The following is a 19421-nucleotide window of genomic DNA, read 5'->3' on the forward strand; positions in this document are numbered from 1 at the left end:
GCTATAGGGCGGGCAGCAAGTGGCTAATTCACCTTGTGTCCTGGTCACTAATGTTTGAGCCTAGATACACCTGAGCAGACCCCACTCTCCTCACCGAGGAAGTAGTTTAGTAGTATTCTTTCTTAAGCTTTTTTGACTTATGTTATGTATGTTGTTTTTTGCCTGGAGACCTTTTGGTCTCGCTCCTGTGTGGGTTACAGTTGTACATTTATTTCAGCAAGAAACTAATAAAAAAGATAAAAAAATAAATAAAAAAAAAGATAATGATAAAATCACCCCCATAGAGATTCACTTGGCACATGGACACAGAGAAACGAATGGGTATTTCTTCAGAATAACAAAAGGTGGGAATCTGCAACAAAGTTTGTTAAAATCCTTGTAATGCACACAGATCACCCAGAGGGGAGTGTGTTTTTCTCAACAAGATAAGTTACCGTACTCTTTAAAAATAAAAAAAAGTAAAATAAAAAAAATGTTAAATAATTACACCTCGGTGTGCTAAACCAATGCAGCAGCCTTGCAGAACATTTCGACGCACAGTAACACACTGCTCTGTGTAGTGTATGGACTCAGACAAATAAGTGCAGGTCTAATTCCAGGTATGCTGTGGTTCATTGGCTGCCCATTTAAATAAACGGCTATTAAAAGGCATGCCAAACTTTTTGATAATGTGTTTTTCCTTGAAAAAAATCTACACTCACCGGCCACTTTATTAGGTATACCTGTTCAATTGTTTGGTAACACAAATTGCTAGTCAGGGAATCACATGGCAGCAACTCAATGCATTTAGGCATCTAGATGTGGTGAAGACGATTTGCAGAAGTTAAAACCGAACATCTGAATTGGAAAGAAAGGGGATTTAAGTGACTTTGAACGTGGCATGGTTGTTGGTGCCAGATGGGCTGGTCTGAGTATTTCAAAAACTGCTGATCTACTGGGATTTTCACACACAACCATCTCTAAGGTGTACAGAGAACAGTCTGAAAAAGATAAAATATCCAGTGAGTGGCAGTTGTGTGGAGGAAAATGCCTTGTTTATGTCAGAGGTCAGAGGAGAATGGGCAGACTGGTTCCAGATGATAGAAAGGCAACAGTAACACAAATAACCTCTCGTTACAACCAAGATATGCAGAATACAATCTCTGAATGCAAAACACATCGATCCTTGAAGCAGATGGGCTACAGCAGCAGAAGACCACACCGGGTGCCACTTCTGTCAACTAAGAACTGGAAACTGAGGCTACAATTTGCACAGGATCACCAATATTGGACAATAGAAGATTGGGAAAACATTGCCTGGTCTGATGAGTCTTGAGTTCAGCTGTGACATTCAGATGGTCGGGTCAGAATTTGGTGTAAACATGAAAGCATGGATCCATCCTGCCTTGTATCAACGGTTAAGGCTGCTGGTGGTGTAATGGTGTGGGGGGGATATTTTCTTGGCACACTTTGGGCCCCTTAGTACCAATTGAGCATCGTTTAACCGCCAAGGCCTACCTGAGTATTGTTGCTGACCATGCCCATCCCTTTATGGCTACAGTGTCCCCATCTTCTGATGGCTCCTTCCAGCAGGATAATGCACCATGTCACAAAGCTCCAATCATCTCACCACTGGACAATGAGGTCACTGTTCTCCAATGGCCTCCACACTTACCACATCTCATCCTATAGAGCCCCTTTGGCATGTGGTGGAATAGGAAATTCGCATCACGGATGTGCAGCCGACAAATCTGCAGAACCTGCGTGATGCTATCATGTCACTATGGAGCAAAATCTCTGAGGGACGTTTCCAATGTCTTGTTGAGTCTACGCCACGAAGAATGAAGGCAAAAGGGGGTCCAACCCGGTACTAGCAAGGTGTAGCTAATAAAGTGGCTGGTGAATGTATAAGGATAATCTTCAAAAAAATACATGAATAATGCATATACAACATTGTATGTATATATATAAAAAGTTGTATCATTATATTACATTTGTTTGTGTGGTGTGAGCTTGTTGAGTATTTTTTCAGTGTTAGCAGCTGATGCAATAGCTGGCAAAGCTTCATGTATAATAACAATGGTCTGCATTATATAATACGTGGTGTGAGTGCCGAGTCATCCTACCATAATAAATCTCTGACATCCAACCTTGGCACATCACCAGTACAACTCTACCCATAGCAAACGCATATTCAGTTCTGCCTCGGTCCAATGCAACAGTGCTCTTATATGACCGTGACCTATTCAGCAGCAGTTTACAAACCATATTAATTCCTTCCCATCCCAGTGGAGCTAACTATGTATAGACCACAGGTCAGCGGAGCAAATATGCTTCTCAAATATAAGGGAAAACCAAAGTAAAAAAGGGGACAGCATAAATATGCAGATGTAATAATGCTATGATGGCCATTGAACCAAGGATCCCAGCACTGGCCTCCAAGCAGGGCCATTTTAATTTTTATTTTTATTTTTTTAAAGCTGAACTCCAGGTAGATATTAAAACAAAATAAAACACAGTTTTTGTATAAAAACAAAAAAACAAAAACAAAAAAAGTTAAATTTAAATCAAATTAAATAAATAAAAAAAAATCTACATACAGCTAATATAAGTGCCTGAATCTGTGTTCATTATAACTCAGTCACACCCTACAAAGCAGCATTAAGACTGAGAAAGGGAAGGTATGCACTAGGAGCCAATCAGTCTTTGTTGCATGTATACAGTATACGCTGGCAGGAAAATTACTGATTGGAGGAGGGAGCAGAGTTCATGACGTTTTGGTGTGTTGCTTCCCTTTCATTGTCCAGGCAACGGCCGCAACAGGCAGGGGGTGGAGCAGTGGTACCACAGTATTTCTTAACTATAAAGCTGCATTCGCGCTTTTTTGGGTGTTTTTTCAGGAGTTTGTATGGGCGTTTTTTTTTTTGTACAGCATTTGGCATATTTTTTGAGAAAAATGTTTCATCATTTGTTGGTATGTTTTCTTGCTTTTTATCCACTTTTATTTATTTCTTATTATTTATGTATTTGTTAACTTTTTTTTTTGGAAGAGGTTGGGGTTTAAAGTTATAGGGGTTCATTTATTTGATTTGTTAGGGTTAGGATTAGGGGTTAATATTAGGTTTAGTGGTTGGGGGTTAGTTTTTTTTAAATTCATTTAATTTTAATAGTATTCATTTTTTATTTATTTATGATTATTATTATTTATGTATTTTATGTATTTATTATATATTAATATTTATTTTTATTTAATTATTGCATTTGAGCAGAAAAATCATACTAAAACACTGATACATGCAAATTAAGCATTTGCATGCGTTTAACGCTTAAAATGATTGTAAAGGTTTTTTTTTTAACCACTTCAGTCCCGGAAGGATTTGAACCCTTAATGACCAGGCCATTTTTTGCTATACGGCACTGCGTTGCTTTAACTGACAATTGCGTGGTCATGTGATGCTGTACCCAAACAAAATTGATGTCCTTTTTTTACCCACAAATAGAGCTTTCTTTTGGTCATATTTGATCACCTCTGTGGTTTTTATTTTTTGCTCTATAGACAAAAAAAGACCAACAATTTAAAACATTTTTTTTTTTTTTTACTTTCTGCTATAATACATATCCAAAAAAAAAATATTAAAAAAACTAATTTCTTCCTCAGTTTAGGCCAATATATATTCGTCTACATATTTTTGGTAAAAAATAAATCATAATATTGATTGGTGTGTGCAAAAGTTATCGCATCTACAAACTACGGAATAGTTTTAGGGGCTTTAATTTTTAAATGATTGTTTTTACTGCTAATGGCGGTGATCTGTGATTTTTAGCAGTACTGCGACATTGCGGTGGATAAATCTGACCCCAAATTACACTTTTTGGGGAACAGTGACATTATTACATTGATCAGTGCTAAAAAAAGGCACTGATCAATGTAAAAATTACACTGGCAGGGAAGAGGCTAACACTAGGGGAGTGATCAAGGGGTTAAGTGTGTTCCCCCAGCGCGTTCTAACTGTAGGGGGGTGGATTGCCAGGAACAGGACAGAGATCACTGTTCAAGATCACTGGGAACAGAAGATCTCCGACATGTCACTAGGCAGAACAGGGGAATCACCTTGTTTACAGGCAGTTCCCCGTTCCACCTCTCCTCACCGCAATTGCGAGTCGCCGGTGGACAGCGGGCACGCTCCCTGCACGGACCGACGTACAGGTATGTTGATTTGTGTAGGAGAGTCGACCTGCCGCATTATATCTGCGTGAGCTGGTCAGCTAGTGGTTAAATAACAAACATGTCTATTCTTACCTGCTCTGTGCAAGGGTTTTGCATAGAGCGTCCCGATCCTCTTTTTCTGGGGTGCCCCGGCAGCGCTCCTGGCTCCTCCTCTTCATCGGGTGCCCCCACAGGGAGCCACTTTCCCTGGGGGCACCAGAGTGGGTGCGCTCACGAGTCTCTGTGATGCGTCCATTGACAGAGAAGCAGGAGCCAATAGCTCTCGCTGCCATCAATCTATCCAATGAGGACCCGAGACATCGGCTGGAGCTGCTGGGCTCGTGCACATTGCTGGAACAATCGGGTTCAGGTAAGAAAAAGGGGGGGGGGGGCTTTGGGTGGAGCTGCAGCATAGAAGGGTTTTCACCTTAATGCATAGAATGAATAGGTGCATTAAGGTGAAACAACTATGAGTCTTTACAACCCCTTTAAAAAAACACACCAATCTGGCTGATTGGAGCTACAAAAGAAGCTCCAGAACTTTTTTAAGCTTCAGGCATTTGGCTTCAGGCTACTTGGAGTGGAGATGTGAATTATCTCCATAAAGAATAATAGATTTTATTTTCCTCCAGCGTTTTGGAGCTTCGAGCTACAAAATGCTGAGGTGTGAATGGGGCCTAACAGAGAATTTGGTGTTACCCTCCTGGCTGTGTTATTTGTTAGAGGTGAACAAAGTGGCCAGACAGAATTGTAAATACTGGAAGATTAGACAGTTCACATGGGTGTATTTTAACTGCACTGTTCGTGGGGAATTCCTTGGGGAGTAAACTCCCATGTATGCTTTTTACCTATAGCATAGCTCCCAACTGTCCCTGATTTGGAGCAATGTCCCTCTGTCCCTCATTCCACTTAATTTGTCCCTCATTTTGGTCTGATCTATTTAGATGTATATAAAATTTACTTTTTATCTATCAAAAAGTGTTTTCCAGCACTAGACCTTTCATCTGATTTCTAAATTGCTGCATTTGTAAATTCCAAAAGCCAATATAAAGGAATAGTAGTGGTAAAAAAGCACTTGTGGATTTAACCAATCTTTTTTTTTCTGTACAATTCCCGTTTAAGAAGGCGTGACAGGATGTGTGTCCTCTGCCTGTATACTGATAGTTGTCCCTCATTCCCATCTCAAAAAGTTGGGAGGTATGCCTATAGGCAAGCCTACAATAAGGCTTGCCTATAGGTACAGTAAACATCTCCGAAACATGCACTGTTTAGGAAATATTTGGTTTAGATGCAGCTGGTGATGTCACCGGCAATGTTCCTTCAGAGCCATGCCGTAAACTGCATGGGTGGGACATCATCGCTGGCTCGGGCAATCAGATAGCCGAAGCCCGCAAACCTTTAAAGAAGACGGGTGAAGATGGAAGTTCCTTCAGCTGTGACAGCGGTGACAGCGGTGACAGCAGGACGCTATAAGTCTGATGAACATTATGACTTAAACTGCCCGGGTGCCCAATTTTTTTTTTCCTTGGATGCGGTTTACTACCGCTTAAAAGAGACACCTTGCTCATGCAGTGTCTCTGCAATGGCCACCCCTGACCCTACCAAGCATTTCCAGATATGGATCCTGCACCCCTTTGACAGGCCTTGCAGCCAATTACTATGCTTGAACTCTGGCACATAATCTATGGAGTGATGATACCCTCCCCCCCAGGATCACCGAAACCACTTATTTCAGTACTATCTGTGGCAGAATAAGCAAAAGTGGTGAGAACAGGCAAGGTGAGCATAAGCCCTTGTACACACGGTCGGAGATTCCGACAACCAAATCCGTCGGAGTTATTCCGACAACCAAATCCGTCGGAGTTATTCCGACAACCAAATCCGTTGGAGTTATTCCGACAGATTAATTCCGGACGAGGTCTGGAAGTGATGTTGCATACACACGGTCAGACTAAGTTGTCGGAAAATCCGATTGTACATAACGTGATGACGTTATTTCGTTACAACGGGATTACGTTCAGGCTAGTAGCCAATAGCTTTGGTCTAGGAATTTGATCTGAGCATGCCCGATAGGAGCATTTTGTCGGAAAATATTTCCGGCAAGTTGGAAAAGTTGGTCCGTTGGATATTCCGACGGAAACAGTCCGATGCAGACCACACACAGCCGGGATATCCGACAAAACGCTCCGATAGGAAACATTCAGACGGAGACTCCGACCGTGTGTACAAGGGCTTAGAGGGTTGGGGTGACTTCTATGTGGAGATGCTGTCACTTTGCCCTGCATGGCCTAGCTGACATTGTCTCTTTATGGGCCCCTGGGTTTGAGCCCAGGACCTTAGGATTGAACTCAGTGCTGCAAGATAACATTACTGTGTTAATGTATACCTGCTTTGTAAGAAGCCAAAATAAGTTTCTCATCTTCCACTTCAAACACTGTGTCCATGTCTATGTTGTCTTCATTGAGCATATTTTCCACAGCTACGTAGTCATTTGACTGCAGAGCCTTCAGGAAACTTTCTTTCAGTCTCTTGTTGGAGAGGTACCGAGGGTACTTCTTCCCACCATCTGGATCCATATCTGCCTGCTGCCGATGTATGCAATCACAGTCAGATTTAATGCACGGGCATGACGTCCTCTCTGTGTTGAATGCTAAGTCACTGACAATTTCAAGACTGACTTTGGGTAATTCTATCGTCTAGCCATGGCTACACCATCTATTTATACACAGCCTGCAATCTCAGAGGAACTAATTATAGATGACACTGAACTATCGGCCTGTCAACAATATCAATAAAGGGCTTCTCAGTCGACCAATAATATGGATCTATTATCTGAGGATTTTGCGACTAAATGTCGACTGGACTATAATAAATCCTGAGGAGAGAATGTGGAACGTAACTCAGATAAGCAGAAAAGGATGATCTGCCTGTCCAGGGCTGGCTGCAACCACAACCATTTAAGTGACATTTTTTATTATGGATAGAGGATAAAAGAAATACATTTATTGTACAGATGAAACATTTCTTGCAATTTTGAAGCCATGAGAAATAAATGTTTTGTTTTTTTGAGTAGTGTTACAAATTGAAAGTAGTTTTTTTTACACTGGGAAGGTGAAATGCAGTATATATAAAAGTATTACACTTAAAATAAAAGTACCGCTTATTGAGTAAATAAACTAAACTTGCTTTTTAAAATTGTATGTTTTATTACAAATCGAATAACAAGATCTGCATATATTAAGAACATTTCAACTATACATGAGAACAGGTAAACCCCCCTCCCCCCTTCCCTCATAATAATATAACAACTTCCTGCCAATATGCATTTCCTGACAGACTCCATGGCAGCAATGTGTGGGTTAAATCCCGCCTCCACTACTCTACCCTATAGGACACTACCACCATAAATCTTTGCTCCCTGCCCCTGGCGTGTTCTTTTTTTGCCCTCCTCCGAAGGACCCAGAGGTGGTCTTTCTACCTGAAGATCTGTCATTCCCATGATCGAGGTTGGCCGATCTGCGACTCTAGGTCTGGAAAGTCGCATTACTCCGCTAAGCCCTAGCTATTAGCAGGGTATGGAGTGGGCAGCGGAAGAGGCGCTGAGAAGAAGCCCGTGTCCTGGCCACCGGCAGGCAGGCTGCGCACCGGTCAGATAGCCAGCTATTAGCAGGTGGCCTGTTTTGCCCCCTGAAAAGTCCGGTGTCATCTTATCTTACCTTCGGCCTGGTGATCGATAATGGTGGGAGTGGTGAGAGGTTCTATTGTTCTTCATGGCTGCAGTTTGTGTTATTTTCCTTATCTGTTCATGTCTTTTCTGTTTGTTTCCTGTGCAGGCATGGCGGCTGGTTCTTCCTGCGTTCCAGCCGCCGTTTCACTTCAGGTTTTGCTTTCTCGGCCGTACTGCGCATTTGCGAGTGCAGTACGAGATCGAGGCCTGGTTTCGCGCATGCACAATAGCGGCAAAATGACGCTATTCGCACATGCGCACGGGCGCAGCGGTGACATCACAGGGGTGGGCTATTTAAACTGGGGAATTAGTCTGCAAGCCTTGGGAATGGTTGCGGGCTATTGCGGTGACTTCCCCTTGCCTCTGTGTTGCAACTACTGGTAAGTGGCATTCTGGGACAGGTGAGTTATCCCTTCCCTGTCCCTTGCACTGATCCCTTGTCATCTTTTCAGCGTGTATGGATATCGCTGAGGACATGGATTCTCTGCCGCCTGTCTGTGGCCAGCCCTCTCATAAAAGGTATTTTGAATGTTGTCTTTCCACCTGAGGGTCCGGTGGTTAGGGGGGTGTGTATCTGGTCTGTTATCTTTTTTCCTGATGTCTTGTTTCTTGTGGTTTCTTTCCTTGTTCCTATTTCAGCCCTTCAAGGTCAGAACAGCATCACAGCTCTCACAGAGGGAGCGACTCTTCCAAGTCGCATCACCAGCACTCCTCATCCAGACCAGACCTTCTGTCTCAGGGGTCGAGATTACACCACCTATGTATCATAAAAAATTGGAATACTTAGTAATGAGAAACCCAAAGGTCACTCTCGAAGAATTTGATGTAGTAATGTCATTTTAGAAGAGGCGGTGTGTCGTGGTTGGGCTCAGCTCTACATGTTACCCTTATTCAAAAATGTTTCTTCAGGAGCCTAGGTCTTCCGCTCCCCATTTATTGACCAGCCACAGGTTAGGGGTGGGGAGGTGGCCATTTTTTTTTTTTTGCTTGGCAGAAGTAAAGTAAAATCAAGTCTCCGACTTAGCTTTGCTCTGCATCCTTTTGCAGGTAAAACAACTCAACTATGTATTTAGCTGTTTGCATGGAGTTCAGTTTTTAACCACTTAAAGTTGAGGGCCACCCTGAAAAAAAATACATTAAAAATTAGAAAAAAAATCTGAAAAAAAATGAAAACGTTTTTTTTTTTAACTTACCAGAAATGCCTGTTGCTAGGCACATCGTCCTAATCTGCCTCTTCCTCCTCCGCGGGGAATCTTCTGTCTTCTCTCCTCCGTGCGGCGTCTTCTGGGTAATGGGTCGCGCTGTGTTCTAGGACACACAGTTGCCCCATTCACAGAGCGCTGCGCGACTCGCGCATGCGCATTAGGAAACGGGCAGTGAAGCCGCAAGGCTCCACTGCCTGTTTCCCTTAGCCAAAAGGGCGGCCCCGGGACCCGAGAGCCGAGGGACGGGTCAGCCGAGGGCGGGCGCCCTGGACAGGTAAGTGTGCTTATTAAAAGTCAGCAGCTACAGTGTTTGCAGCTGCTGACTTTTACATTTTTTTTTTTAAACCGGCCCTCCTCTTTAAGCACAGAACCTCTTTTTGAGATTTGTTGTTTACAAGTTAAAACCAGGTTTTTTTGCTAGAAAATTACTTAGAACCCCCAAACATTTTTTTCTAACACCCTAGAGAATAAAATGGCGGTCGTTGCAATACTTTCTGTCATACTGTATTTGTGCAGCGGTCTTACAAGCGCACTTTTTTTGGAAAAAATTAACTTTTTTGAATTAAAAAATAAGACAACAGTAAAGTTAGCCCATTTTTTTTTTTTTATATTGTGAAAGATAATGTTATGCCGAGTAAATTGATACCCAATATGTCACACTTCAAAATTGCGCCCGCTCGTGGAATGGTGACAAGCTTTTACCCTTAAAAATCTCCATAGGCGACGTTTAAAAAATTCTACAGTTTGCATGTTTTAAGTTACAGAGGAGGTCTAGGGCTATAATTATTACTCTCGCTCTACCAATCGGGGCGATACCTCACATGTGTGGTTTGAACAGCGTTTTCATATGCAGGTGCTACTCACGTATGCGTTCGCTTCTGCACACAAGCTCGGCGGAACGGGGCGCGTTTAAAAAAAAATGTTCTTATTTATTTTAACTTTTATTTTACACTGTTTAAAAAAAAAAATTGTGTCACTTTTATTCCTATTACAAGGAATGTAAACATCCCTTGTAATAGAAAAAAGCATAACAGGACCTCTTAAATATGAGATCTGGGGTCAAAAAGACCTCAGATATCATATTTACACTTAAATGCAAAAAAAAAAAAAAATAAGTTATTTAAAAAATAAGAACTATGGGCGGAAGTGACGTTTTGACGTCGCTTCCGCCCTGCATTGTTATGGATTGGGGCGATCTTCCCTTCGCTTGTCTCCATGCCCAGCCAAGGTGAAGATCTGATTGCCTCCCAACGGCTCTGGTAAGCGGCGAAGGGCACTGGAGCGCAGAGGGGGGGGGGCCCTCTCCCGCCACAGATAAAAGTGATATTGCAGCGAAGCCGCCGCCGCAGAGGCCATTCTTATCGCAAACCGGACCACCAGCTAAAGAGGATACCGGGGTTATGGCAGCAGCTAGCCAACAATACATCGTCGTGCGGTGATCCGAAAGTGGTTTTAAGACAGTTTACATAAATCTTGTCTTTTTTTACATGACCCGTGTAGCCCAGATATACACTCAGCTGAAATAGCCCCTTTACTCCTACCCCTTTTCCCTTAATAATAGACCACACAGTTCTCGTGGAGTAAACTGGCCACAACAGTCTTTATTAAACCAACCAAAATAAAACTCCAAATTACTTTAATAATAAATACCCTTAAATAACATATATAACCAAGAAACAACATGTTTCACCAGATTGATTGGTCAGTGACAGAGCTAAACTCCTTCTTCCCATATACCTATAAATATATATATTCGTATATATCTATATATACACCCAGGGGGGCACTGCGGGACTTTTTCCATAACCTCATAGGCCTCCAGCTGTACCGCTCGGAGACAACCACCGTTCCCGCAGTGCAACAACACCAGTATTCATCAAAACTTTTGATGTACACACCGGAGGGGCCATCTACAGACGAGCCCCCCACCCACTTTTTCCACCTCTATAACTGCTACCGTCACTGACCAATAAATAACTACCGCCAACCCCAGCTGTCATGACGACCCTTGCTCCCGAACCTGCAATGACAAACAAACATTAACACAGCCTACAGTAACAACAACCTATAAAGGGAGGGTGGGTGGGAAAAAACTGCTTCCTCGTGTCTTCCTCCTTCCGCGCTGCCCATTCCCGGCTCCGCCCCCTTTATTTAAATGGCCGCTCCCCTTCCTTCGGCCCCGCCTCTCCCTTCTAAATCCCACCCCTTCGTGTGTCACTAGACACACGGTCATGCCCGGCCCTCCTCTATCCTTCCCTGTGGTCCGTCCCGCTCCGGTCCTCTCTCTCTTTACACACATTTTTATAAAAATGCATTGAAGACTAAGCCTGAATGTTTAGATCTTTGGATAAACACACTTTAAGCTTTCATTACTGTTGCATTAGTTTTATTATTTTATGATACTGTAACATGGTCATCAGTCCAGACAAAACATTCACACCCTGCAGATATATAAACTAACATTTCTACACAGTAACCTGATCCAACATTCCAAATGAACTATTTGATTCTGATAAGTCTTGAACACACAGTCCATGCTGCAATGCTATCACTCCCAGTATACAAACAGGACTGAAAGCTTATCAACATCCTGCTCTCATGCCATCTGCTTGCATTATTCTACTTACGATGTACCCAAGTGCTTAACTACAGAAACATGGAGAAGGAGACACTGTCTTCTTTACAGTCAGTTTTTACTTTCACTTTTTACTGTTATGCTGGATGTTAAGTTGTGCTACACCCACCCCAGCCATTAGGGGAGGAGCTATAGTCAGGAAAACCTATGCACGTCTATACAGAACGCTGAGGATCATGGCAATTGAAGTCCAGGACATCAATCATAGAATGGGACCCATGGACCCTTACACTACAGTTCCCAGAGGACACTGAGGAGGAGAGGGAGTGGTGGAATGGCTTTTAACAGACTCTACTAGAAGTGTCTTCCTTTTGGCAACATAGGAGTCCATGTGAGCACATCAGTCTTCTTGCACACATTTCTGCAGATAGCGGGGCGCTTTTAACCCCAAAGAAGAGGTTAAAAACTCCTGCGTTGTGTCGCTTCCGAAGTGCTTTTGAGGCGATTCAGAAGCGCTGCCATCTCATTGCAGTGGCAGGGGCGTTTTGGGAGCGCTCCCAAACTGCCTCAAAGATGCTGTTTGCAGGACTTTTTCTAGTGTCCTGCAAGCGCACCGCCGGGTGTGAAAGCACCTGTTGCAGAGAATAGGAGGCTATTTCTAGCTCTAAAACACCAGAAAACTGCCTCAGTGTAAAAGGGGTCTAATGTTCCGTACACACGGTCGGACATTCCGACAACAAAATCCGTCTGATTTTTTCTGACGGATTTTGGCCGAAAACTTGTCTTGCATACACACGGTCACACAAAGTTGTCGGAAAATCCAATCGTTCGGGAACGAGGTGATGTCCTACACGTACGACGGGACTACGTAGAGGCCAGTAGCCAATAGCTTTCGTCTCCAAATTTTTTCTGAGAATGCGTGGCACTTTGTGCATCGGAAGTCTCTACACACAATCGGAAAAAGTCCGATTGGATTTTGTTGTCGGAAAATTTTATATCCAGATCTCAAACTTTTTCCGTCAGAATGTCCGACGGAAAAAGTCTGATTGAGCCCACATACGATCGAATTTCCGACCGTGTTTTTTGGGCATAACCGTCATCATCGCTGTTATCAGCAATCATAGCGTCAAAAAAAAAAAAAAACCTGAACGCCTCCCCAGAGAAGTACAGTGTCACTATGGTAACACTGCACTACTGTGGTTGCCGCATGTAAAAAAAATGATAAAAAAAAAATGTACATATAAAAAAAAAAAAAAATTTTAAACTACAATTTCAAAATATTCACCATGCCTCAGACTGTCTACTTTCCAAAAAAGGGGTAATATGGGGAGGGGGTGTTGTACTGTACTGGCATTTCAGGGCCTTAAAGAGGAGTTCCCCTTAAAAAAAAAAAGAATTAAAAGTCAGCAGCTACAAATACTGCAGCTGCTGACTTTTAATAATCGGTGCCAGCAATGCAACTGTGGGCACCCAGCTGTGGCTTCACAGCCGGGCACCCACTGCGCATGCGCAAGCAGCGCCGTGCCCCGTGATTGGCCACGCAGTCATCTCAGACCTGTCACATGTCCCAGATGACTGACAGGAGGGAGGGGGCGGTGCTGAGCCCTTCCTGCACCGAGGGGAAGTGACGTTAGGAGCCCAGACACTGAAGGAGGCAGACTACGAGGGACCGCCTAGCAACAGACATTTAAAGGTGAGTTAAAAAAAAATCCCAAATGTTTTTATTTTTTAGGAATTTTAAGTTTTTTTTGTTTTTTGTTTTTTGTGTGGAACACCACTTTAAGAAATGAGATAGGACCTAGTACATCAGGATTGATCAATTTTTATGTATAGAGATATACCATAGTTCTACTCTATAACAAAATATTATACACTGATTGGGGTTATTTTTTACCAAAGAAATGTAGCAATATTGTTTTGACCCAAATGCATGAAGAAAAATGACTTATTTGTAAAATAAAATTTATTTGCAAAGTTTTCGGTCTTTTTTCATTTATTCAGCAAAAATAAATAAAAAACCCAATGCTGATCAAATACTACCAAAGAAAGCTCAAACTGTTTTAAAAAAAAAGTAATAAAAATGTTATTTGTGTACAGTGTGGCATGACTGTGCAATTGTCAAAGTGCGACGGCGCTGAAAGCTAAAAATTGGCCTGGGCAGGAAGAGGGTAAAAGTGTCTGGTATTGAAGTGGTTAAAAACACACTAATCTGCAACACATTGATGTGAACCAAGCCTCATGGGAAAGAATCGGATTTCTATTTGAAATGCGTTTCCATGCAGGAAAGTTCTGTAGGATAACAGATGAGTGTAAAAAAAAAAAGACGCAAACTTCATTGCATCCCTAAACAATGTAACAACTACACCATGCAACGCAAACAAGGTCAGCAGCCCAGAGAAATGAGAGAATGGTGTATAAAGTTCCTGGCTTGTGGGCTCCGCCCCCTCCAGCCCTCCTAGCTCTTCCTTTGTAGGGTGCAGCACATAACAGCACTGCAGGCATGGGGAAACTGCTGAAAATCACACTCTTTGGGGTCTTCCTGGCTTTTCTAGGAGAAAGGATAGTGCATTTCACGTAAGTTCCCGTATTACCTTTACAGATAAAGATTAGGCGTTGGTGGCTGGCAGGCTGAAAAGTTTTGAAATGTGTTTTTGCACCGTACAAAGATCTGATCTCTGCGTTTCCTAACAGCTTCATGGAGCAACTCAGAACATTTAAAGGGGCAGCGCTCCTAAAACTTGGCGGCGTGAGTTTCCCAGGGGGGTGCAATCTGCTTTACTCGTCACAAGGGGGGGTCGTGTTCTTCATGCTGGGTTTTTATTTTATTTATTTTTTAATTGGAAAAGAGAGTGTGACTACAGAAAAAGGGGAGGGGAGAGGGATTCAAGTCGGTCTAAACTCCTGCACGCTAACCCTCGGTTCACGCTTCTGCGACCTGAAAGTTGTGAATATGCGTTTGATGCGACTATGCCCCCATACGTTTGATAGTAGCTGTCCTTCATCCTCATCTGAAAATGTGGGGAGGTATGGATTATCCCTTGTTTTTTTTTTGAGAACAAATTGGGCCTTTATTTGGTGGTAAATGGTATTGGATGTCTCCTGTGTGTGGGTTTTTTTTATTTTATTTATTTTTTGTTTGTTTTTTTAATTAAAAGTGAAACTGGCCCAAAATAGTAAAAAAAAAGAAAAGCAACAGTATATTTCTTCCTACTAACCTATCACCAACAAACTAAATTAAATTCTCCTCCTGATGATCACAGCCATACCACATGTGCATGTTATTTCTACCCGTAGTACGGCCCCGAAACAATTATGCACTTTTTTTTTTTTATCCTACCTAAAACACTGATCCTAATAAAAAAAAAAAAAAAAAAAAAAAACTGTTTAAAAATAAAATACTGAACTTGGCCTTTGATTAGAGTTGCCACCTCATTCGTTTAAACCTAAACACCTTTTGAATTACACGGGTTCTGAGGCTAATTAAATGCAGATAAGGCACCAAGTGAGTTTAATTACCACCTTAAAGAGGAAGTAAACCCTGATGAGTTTACTTCCAAAGCATAATGGACTACTATGCATCGCATAGTAGTCCATTATGTGTCACTTACCTGACACAGGAGCCAGCGAAGTCGCCGCTGTCCCTTGTAGTCCGCCGCATCCATCTTGTTGGTGGGGTGGGGTGACGTCACTCTCGCGCATGCGCACGGGAGCCGACACGCGCGGCAGCTCCGTCGCTGAGAATGCCGCGCTCAGTGCGCCTGTGCGCCGCTGTCTATGGCGCATGCACCATAGACAGCGGTGCCCGTTTTCGGGCAAATATCTCCTAAACCATATAGGTTTAGGAGATATTGCTTGGACCTACAGGTAAGCCTTAATCTAGGCTTACCTGTAGGTCAAAGTGGTTTTTAAGGGTTTACAACCACTTTAATCAGCCACAGAACCTGTGTAATTAATATGTGTTCAGGTTTAAAGGGATGAGGTGGCAAATCTACCTTTTGACCCTGATCTTGGCCCAAACACTAATCCTGTCACTGACCTAGATCAAACCTTGGTCTCTAATTTTTTACTTTTTTTGTATTTATTTTTATTTTATTTTATTTTTCCTCTGCTAGGAGAGATGATGTATCTCTCTCCTCCATTAAAGAGGAAGTAAACCCTGATGGGTAGGGATGAGCTCAGGCGTGTTCGCATGGACCACGTGCAGAGCCCGCCAGGAAGTCGGCGCAGCGCTGCGCTAATTACAGGCCCTGAGACATTGCACCGATGTGCGGCTGCAGAGATCGGGCAGTGTCTCACCGCCTGTGATTAGCGAAGCGCTGACTTCCTGGCAGGCTGTGCACGTGGTCCATGCGAACACGCCGGAGCTCATCCTTACTGATAGGTTTTACTTCCGCTTTTATTCCCCTGCAAAGTAAAAGCATAATAGGCTAGTAGTATGCATTGCATACTAGGCCATTATGTTGCACTTAGCTGCAAACGAAGCCCGCAATGTCCCCGCTGGTGGCCGCATCCGTCTTCACCCCTGTTCCGGGGCCATGGACTCTGATTGTCTGGAGTCGCATGATGTCACTCCTGTGGCACGGTCATGCCCTTTCTTTAGGGCCCATGCACCAATGATGTCGGCACACGCATATATAGTAAATATCTCCTAAACCGTGCAGGTTTAGGAGATATTGCCAGTACCTCTAGGTAAGCTTTATTATAGACTTACTGGTAGGTAAAAGTGGTGTGTAAAGGTTTACAACCACTTTAAGGCTGGGTTCACGCTGCTGTGCGTCCCTGTTCACCCTTTCAGGTCCGATTGCGGTCTGAATTTTTCGCTCAATTCCAACCTGAATCGAACCAAAACACGCTCAGGACTCCTGTGCAACTCGCTCTGCAGCCATCCCAGAGCTGTGTGAACCGGCTCCATTGAAAGCCAGTCACCAGTAGCGGCCCGTCCTTTAGGGGCGGATGGGTGTCGCCCTCTCCATCCATGCATCCGGCCCCCTAATCTACATACAGGGCGCCGGATGCATGGATTCCAATGTAAGCTTCAAAAAAGGGTGGGCTCCGGGCGCAGAGCAGAATGAATATTCACTATTGGAACATTAATTCTCCTCCCAGCCATTCAAGAAGCAGGTCGTGAGACCCGTTTCCTGATTGGCCGAAAGAAGCGATCTTATTGGCCAAGGGGTAGGAGGAGGAAATGGGCACACGGTGGGGATTGCCAATCAGAGGCTTTTGCAGCAATCAGGAGATGGGGGTCCCGGGGCTCATGTGCTGGGAGCGCCCCCTGCGGCATGATTCCACCACAAAGGCAGATGCATAAATATGTGTCCCCACGGAAACAAACACAACAGTCTAGTTGGGCTGCATATTTGTGTTACGGTGGTGTCAAGGGGTTAAGACCGCTCTCATGCAACTTGGTGTCTCACAAGTCGGATCCCAAGTCGCCGCAGTGTGAACCGAGCCTTCAGCGGAAAGTTTTAGCACACAGCTAGTATGAACGAGCCAAGATTAACAAGTAAACAGGTCATTTGGGATTAATACCACTTTCAAATTGAACCATTTTGCTCAAGTGATAGTGCAGTTTACCTACTCTTAGATGTGATGGCGGCATTCGTTTTCTTTTATTTTCACATGGTGATCTGGCCAGCAATTTCATTTTTATTTTTTTTACAGAACCAGCTGTCCAGCACATGTACCAGTTAGAGGGATGAATAAAAACTATTTACCACTGACTAAATCTTGTAGTCCATCTAACACTCCCCTCCCCCCAGACTGACAATGCTGCTGTTTTAAAGGTGTCTGTTGCCCGCTGTAAAGTGATCTGTGTTGGATCCCTCTTCAGAAGGCTTTTGGCAATGCCTCCTCACTGCTGCTCTAGCCACTGTAAATGTCGCGCTACCATTCTGTGAACGCATGCATTGCATGTGGTTGTGGCTTGACTTGCATTGGCCTCGTTCAGTGGGGTAACGCCTGCCAAATGTGGTATGCTTTTTAACCTCATTGCAGCAGCCGCACGCAAATACGCCGGTCACATGATCATAAACCCCGCCCCGCCTCCCAGCATCCTAAACCCCTTAAGGCCTTGTGTACGCTGCTGCTGGTAAACAGATGTTCAGAGGCAGTTGATGCTTTTTTCAGCTGCCACTGAACACATCCAATGTTATCTTATGTGTACATGTACACAGGTTAGTTTACGGTCGTTTTTAGGCAGTTGAGTTTAGGGGCTTTTTTTGGAACTCAAAAAAATGAGTTCAGACGCCAAAGTTTAGAGGCATTTCAAGCGCTAAACACTTCTAACCGTGGCAACTCGCATTTAGCTGCGCTTCGTTTACAGGTGTTTTTCATTTTTGGCTATTTAAAAAAAAAAAATTATTCAAACGCTTCTAAATGCAAACGCAGCAAAACGCAACTAGACGCGGCATATAAACGTGGCAGATTGGCTGTTTTAAAAGTGGGCTACTATATGTCAAGTTGAATCGTTCAGGAGAGGTTGTAAAAACGTCCCGTGTACATGAAGCCTAAGAATTGTAGAGGCAGAAGGTTTTTTTTATTTTAATGCATTCTACGCATTAAGATAAAAACGTCTGTGTGCAGCAGCCCCCCTAGGCCCCCTTAAAGGGGTTGTAAACCCTCGTGGTTTTTTCACCTTAATGCAGCTTTTGCATTAAGGTGAAAAAACTTCTGGCAGTCACCAGCCCCCCAGCCCCCCTGTTTTACTTACCTGAGCCCCTACATTCACTTGGCGGAGACGCATTCTCCCTCTCTGCACAGTGTCCCATCTCTTGATTGGATAGATTGATAGCAGCACAGCCATTGGCTACTGCTGCTGTCAATCAAATCCAACGACGCGGGGGCGAGGACGAGTCCGGCATTTGTGTCTATAGATGCGAAGGCTGGACTCGGGAGCGCGCCCGCAAGGTAACCCCCCGGGGAAGAGCTTCTCTCAGGGGCTGATCTGATTCAGGGAGGAGATGCGAGCGCCGCCGGGGGACCCCAAAAGAGGCGGTTCGGGGCCACACTGTGCAAAACGAACTGCACAGTGGAGGTATATATGTCTGTCTGTTTTAAAAAATTAAATAAAAAGATGAAGCCTTACAATCACTTTAATACTTACCTGAGCCCCATCTCTATCCAGCAATGTACACGAGTGCCTGGGCCGTCCCTTGCTCTCCCTCCTGATTGGCTGAGACACAGTAGCTGCACCATTGGCTCCCGCTGCTGTCAGCCAACCAGGAGAGCGAGGGGGCGGGCTGAACCATGGCTCTGTGTCTGAATGGACACAAGGAGCTGCGGCTTGGCTCAGGTGCCCCCATAGCAAGCTGCGAGGGACCCAAGAAGAGGAGGATCTGGGCTGCTCTGTGCAAAACCAAATGCTCAGAGCAGGAAAGTATTATATGTTTATTTAAAAAAAAAAAAAAAAAAAAGGGCCGGCTCGAAGGGGTTCATTTTGGCCATACAAGAACTTCATGAATCAACAGATACAGTGTGGAGTGATAATGATATCAATCTGTGCTGGTATGGACACCGGCATTTATATATGGCAGGGCAGAGATAAAAGGTTAAAACATTTTCCTGTGGAAAGCCGTGGTGAGGATGGGGATGTATTTTGCAGATGTTGCAGGAAGTCGGGTCAAGAAGGTTGATGTGACTGCAATTCAGATTTTTTTTTGGCTGCTTAATAAAATTTCCAAAGGAACGAATTCTATGAAAATTCATCTGGGCACACCGCCGGCTTGC

At 43.7% G+C, this 19421-nt stretch overlaps 2 protein-coding genes across 2 annotated transcripts in view; one reads left to right on the forward strand and one right to left on the reverse strand.

Moving 5' to 3' along the window:
* Window positions 1-6856, reverse strand: part of ASB4 (ankyrin repeat and SOCS box containing 4) — a 67667-nt gene extending 60811 nt beyond the window's left edge. The window contains exon 1 of the mRNA XM_077490754.1: window positions 6572-6856. Coding sequence (XP_077346880.1) covers window positions 6572-6762 — 191 coding nt within the window. The 5' untranslated portion in view covers window positions 6763-6856. The remainder of the gene's footprint in view (window positions 1-6571) is intronic.
* A 7252-nt stretch (window positions 6857-14108) lies between these two features.
* The window catches only part of LOC143995973 (serum paraoxonase/arylesterase 2-like), a 48050-nt gene continuing 42737 nt past the window's right edge, over window positions 14109-19421 (forward strand). Inside the window, exon 1 of the mRNA XM_077490755.1 lies at window positions 14109-14267. Within this exon, the coding sequence (XP_077346881.1) occupies window positions 14194-14267 (74 nt within the window). The 5' untranslated portion in view covers window positions 14109-14193. The remainder of the gene's footprint in view (window positions 14268-19421) is intronic.

The sequence above is a fragment of the Lithobates pipiens genome, unplaced genomic scaffold (genome assembly GCF_037356315.1).
Source record: "Lithobates pipiens isolate NorthernLeopardFrog02 unplaced genomic scaffold, aLitPip1_a1.2 Scaffold_19, whole genome shotgun sequence".
NCBI classification, from domain to species: Eukaryota; Metazoa; Chordata; class Amphibia; order Anura; family Ranidae; genus Lithobates; species Lithobates pipiens.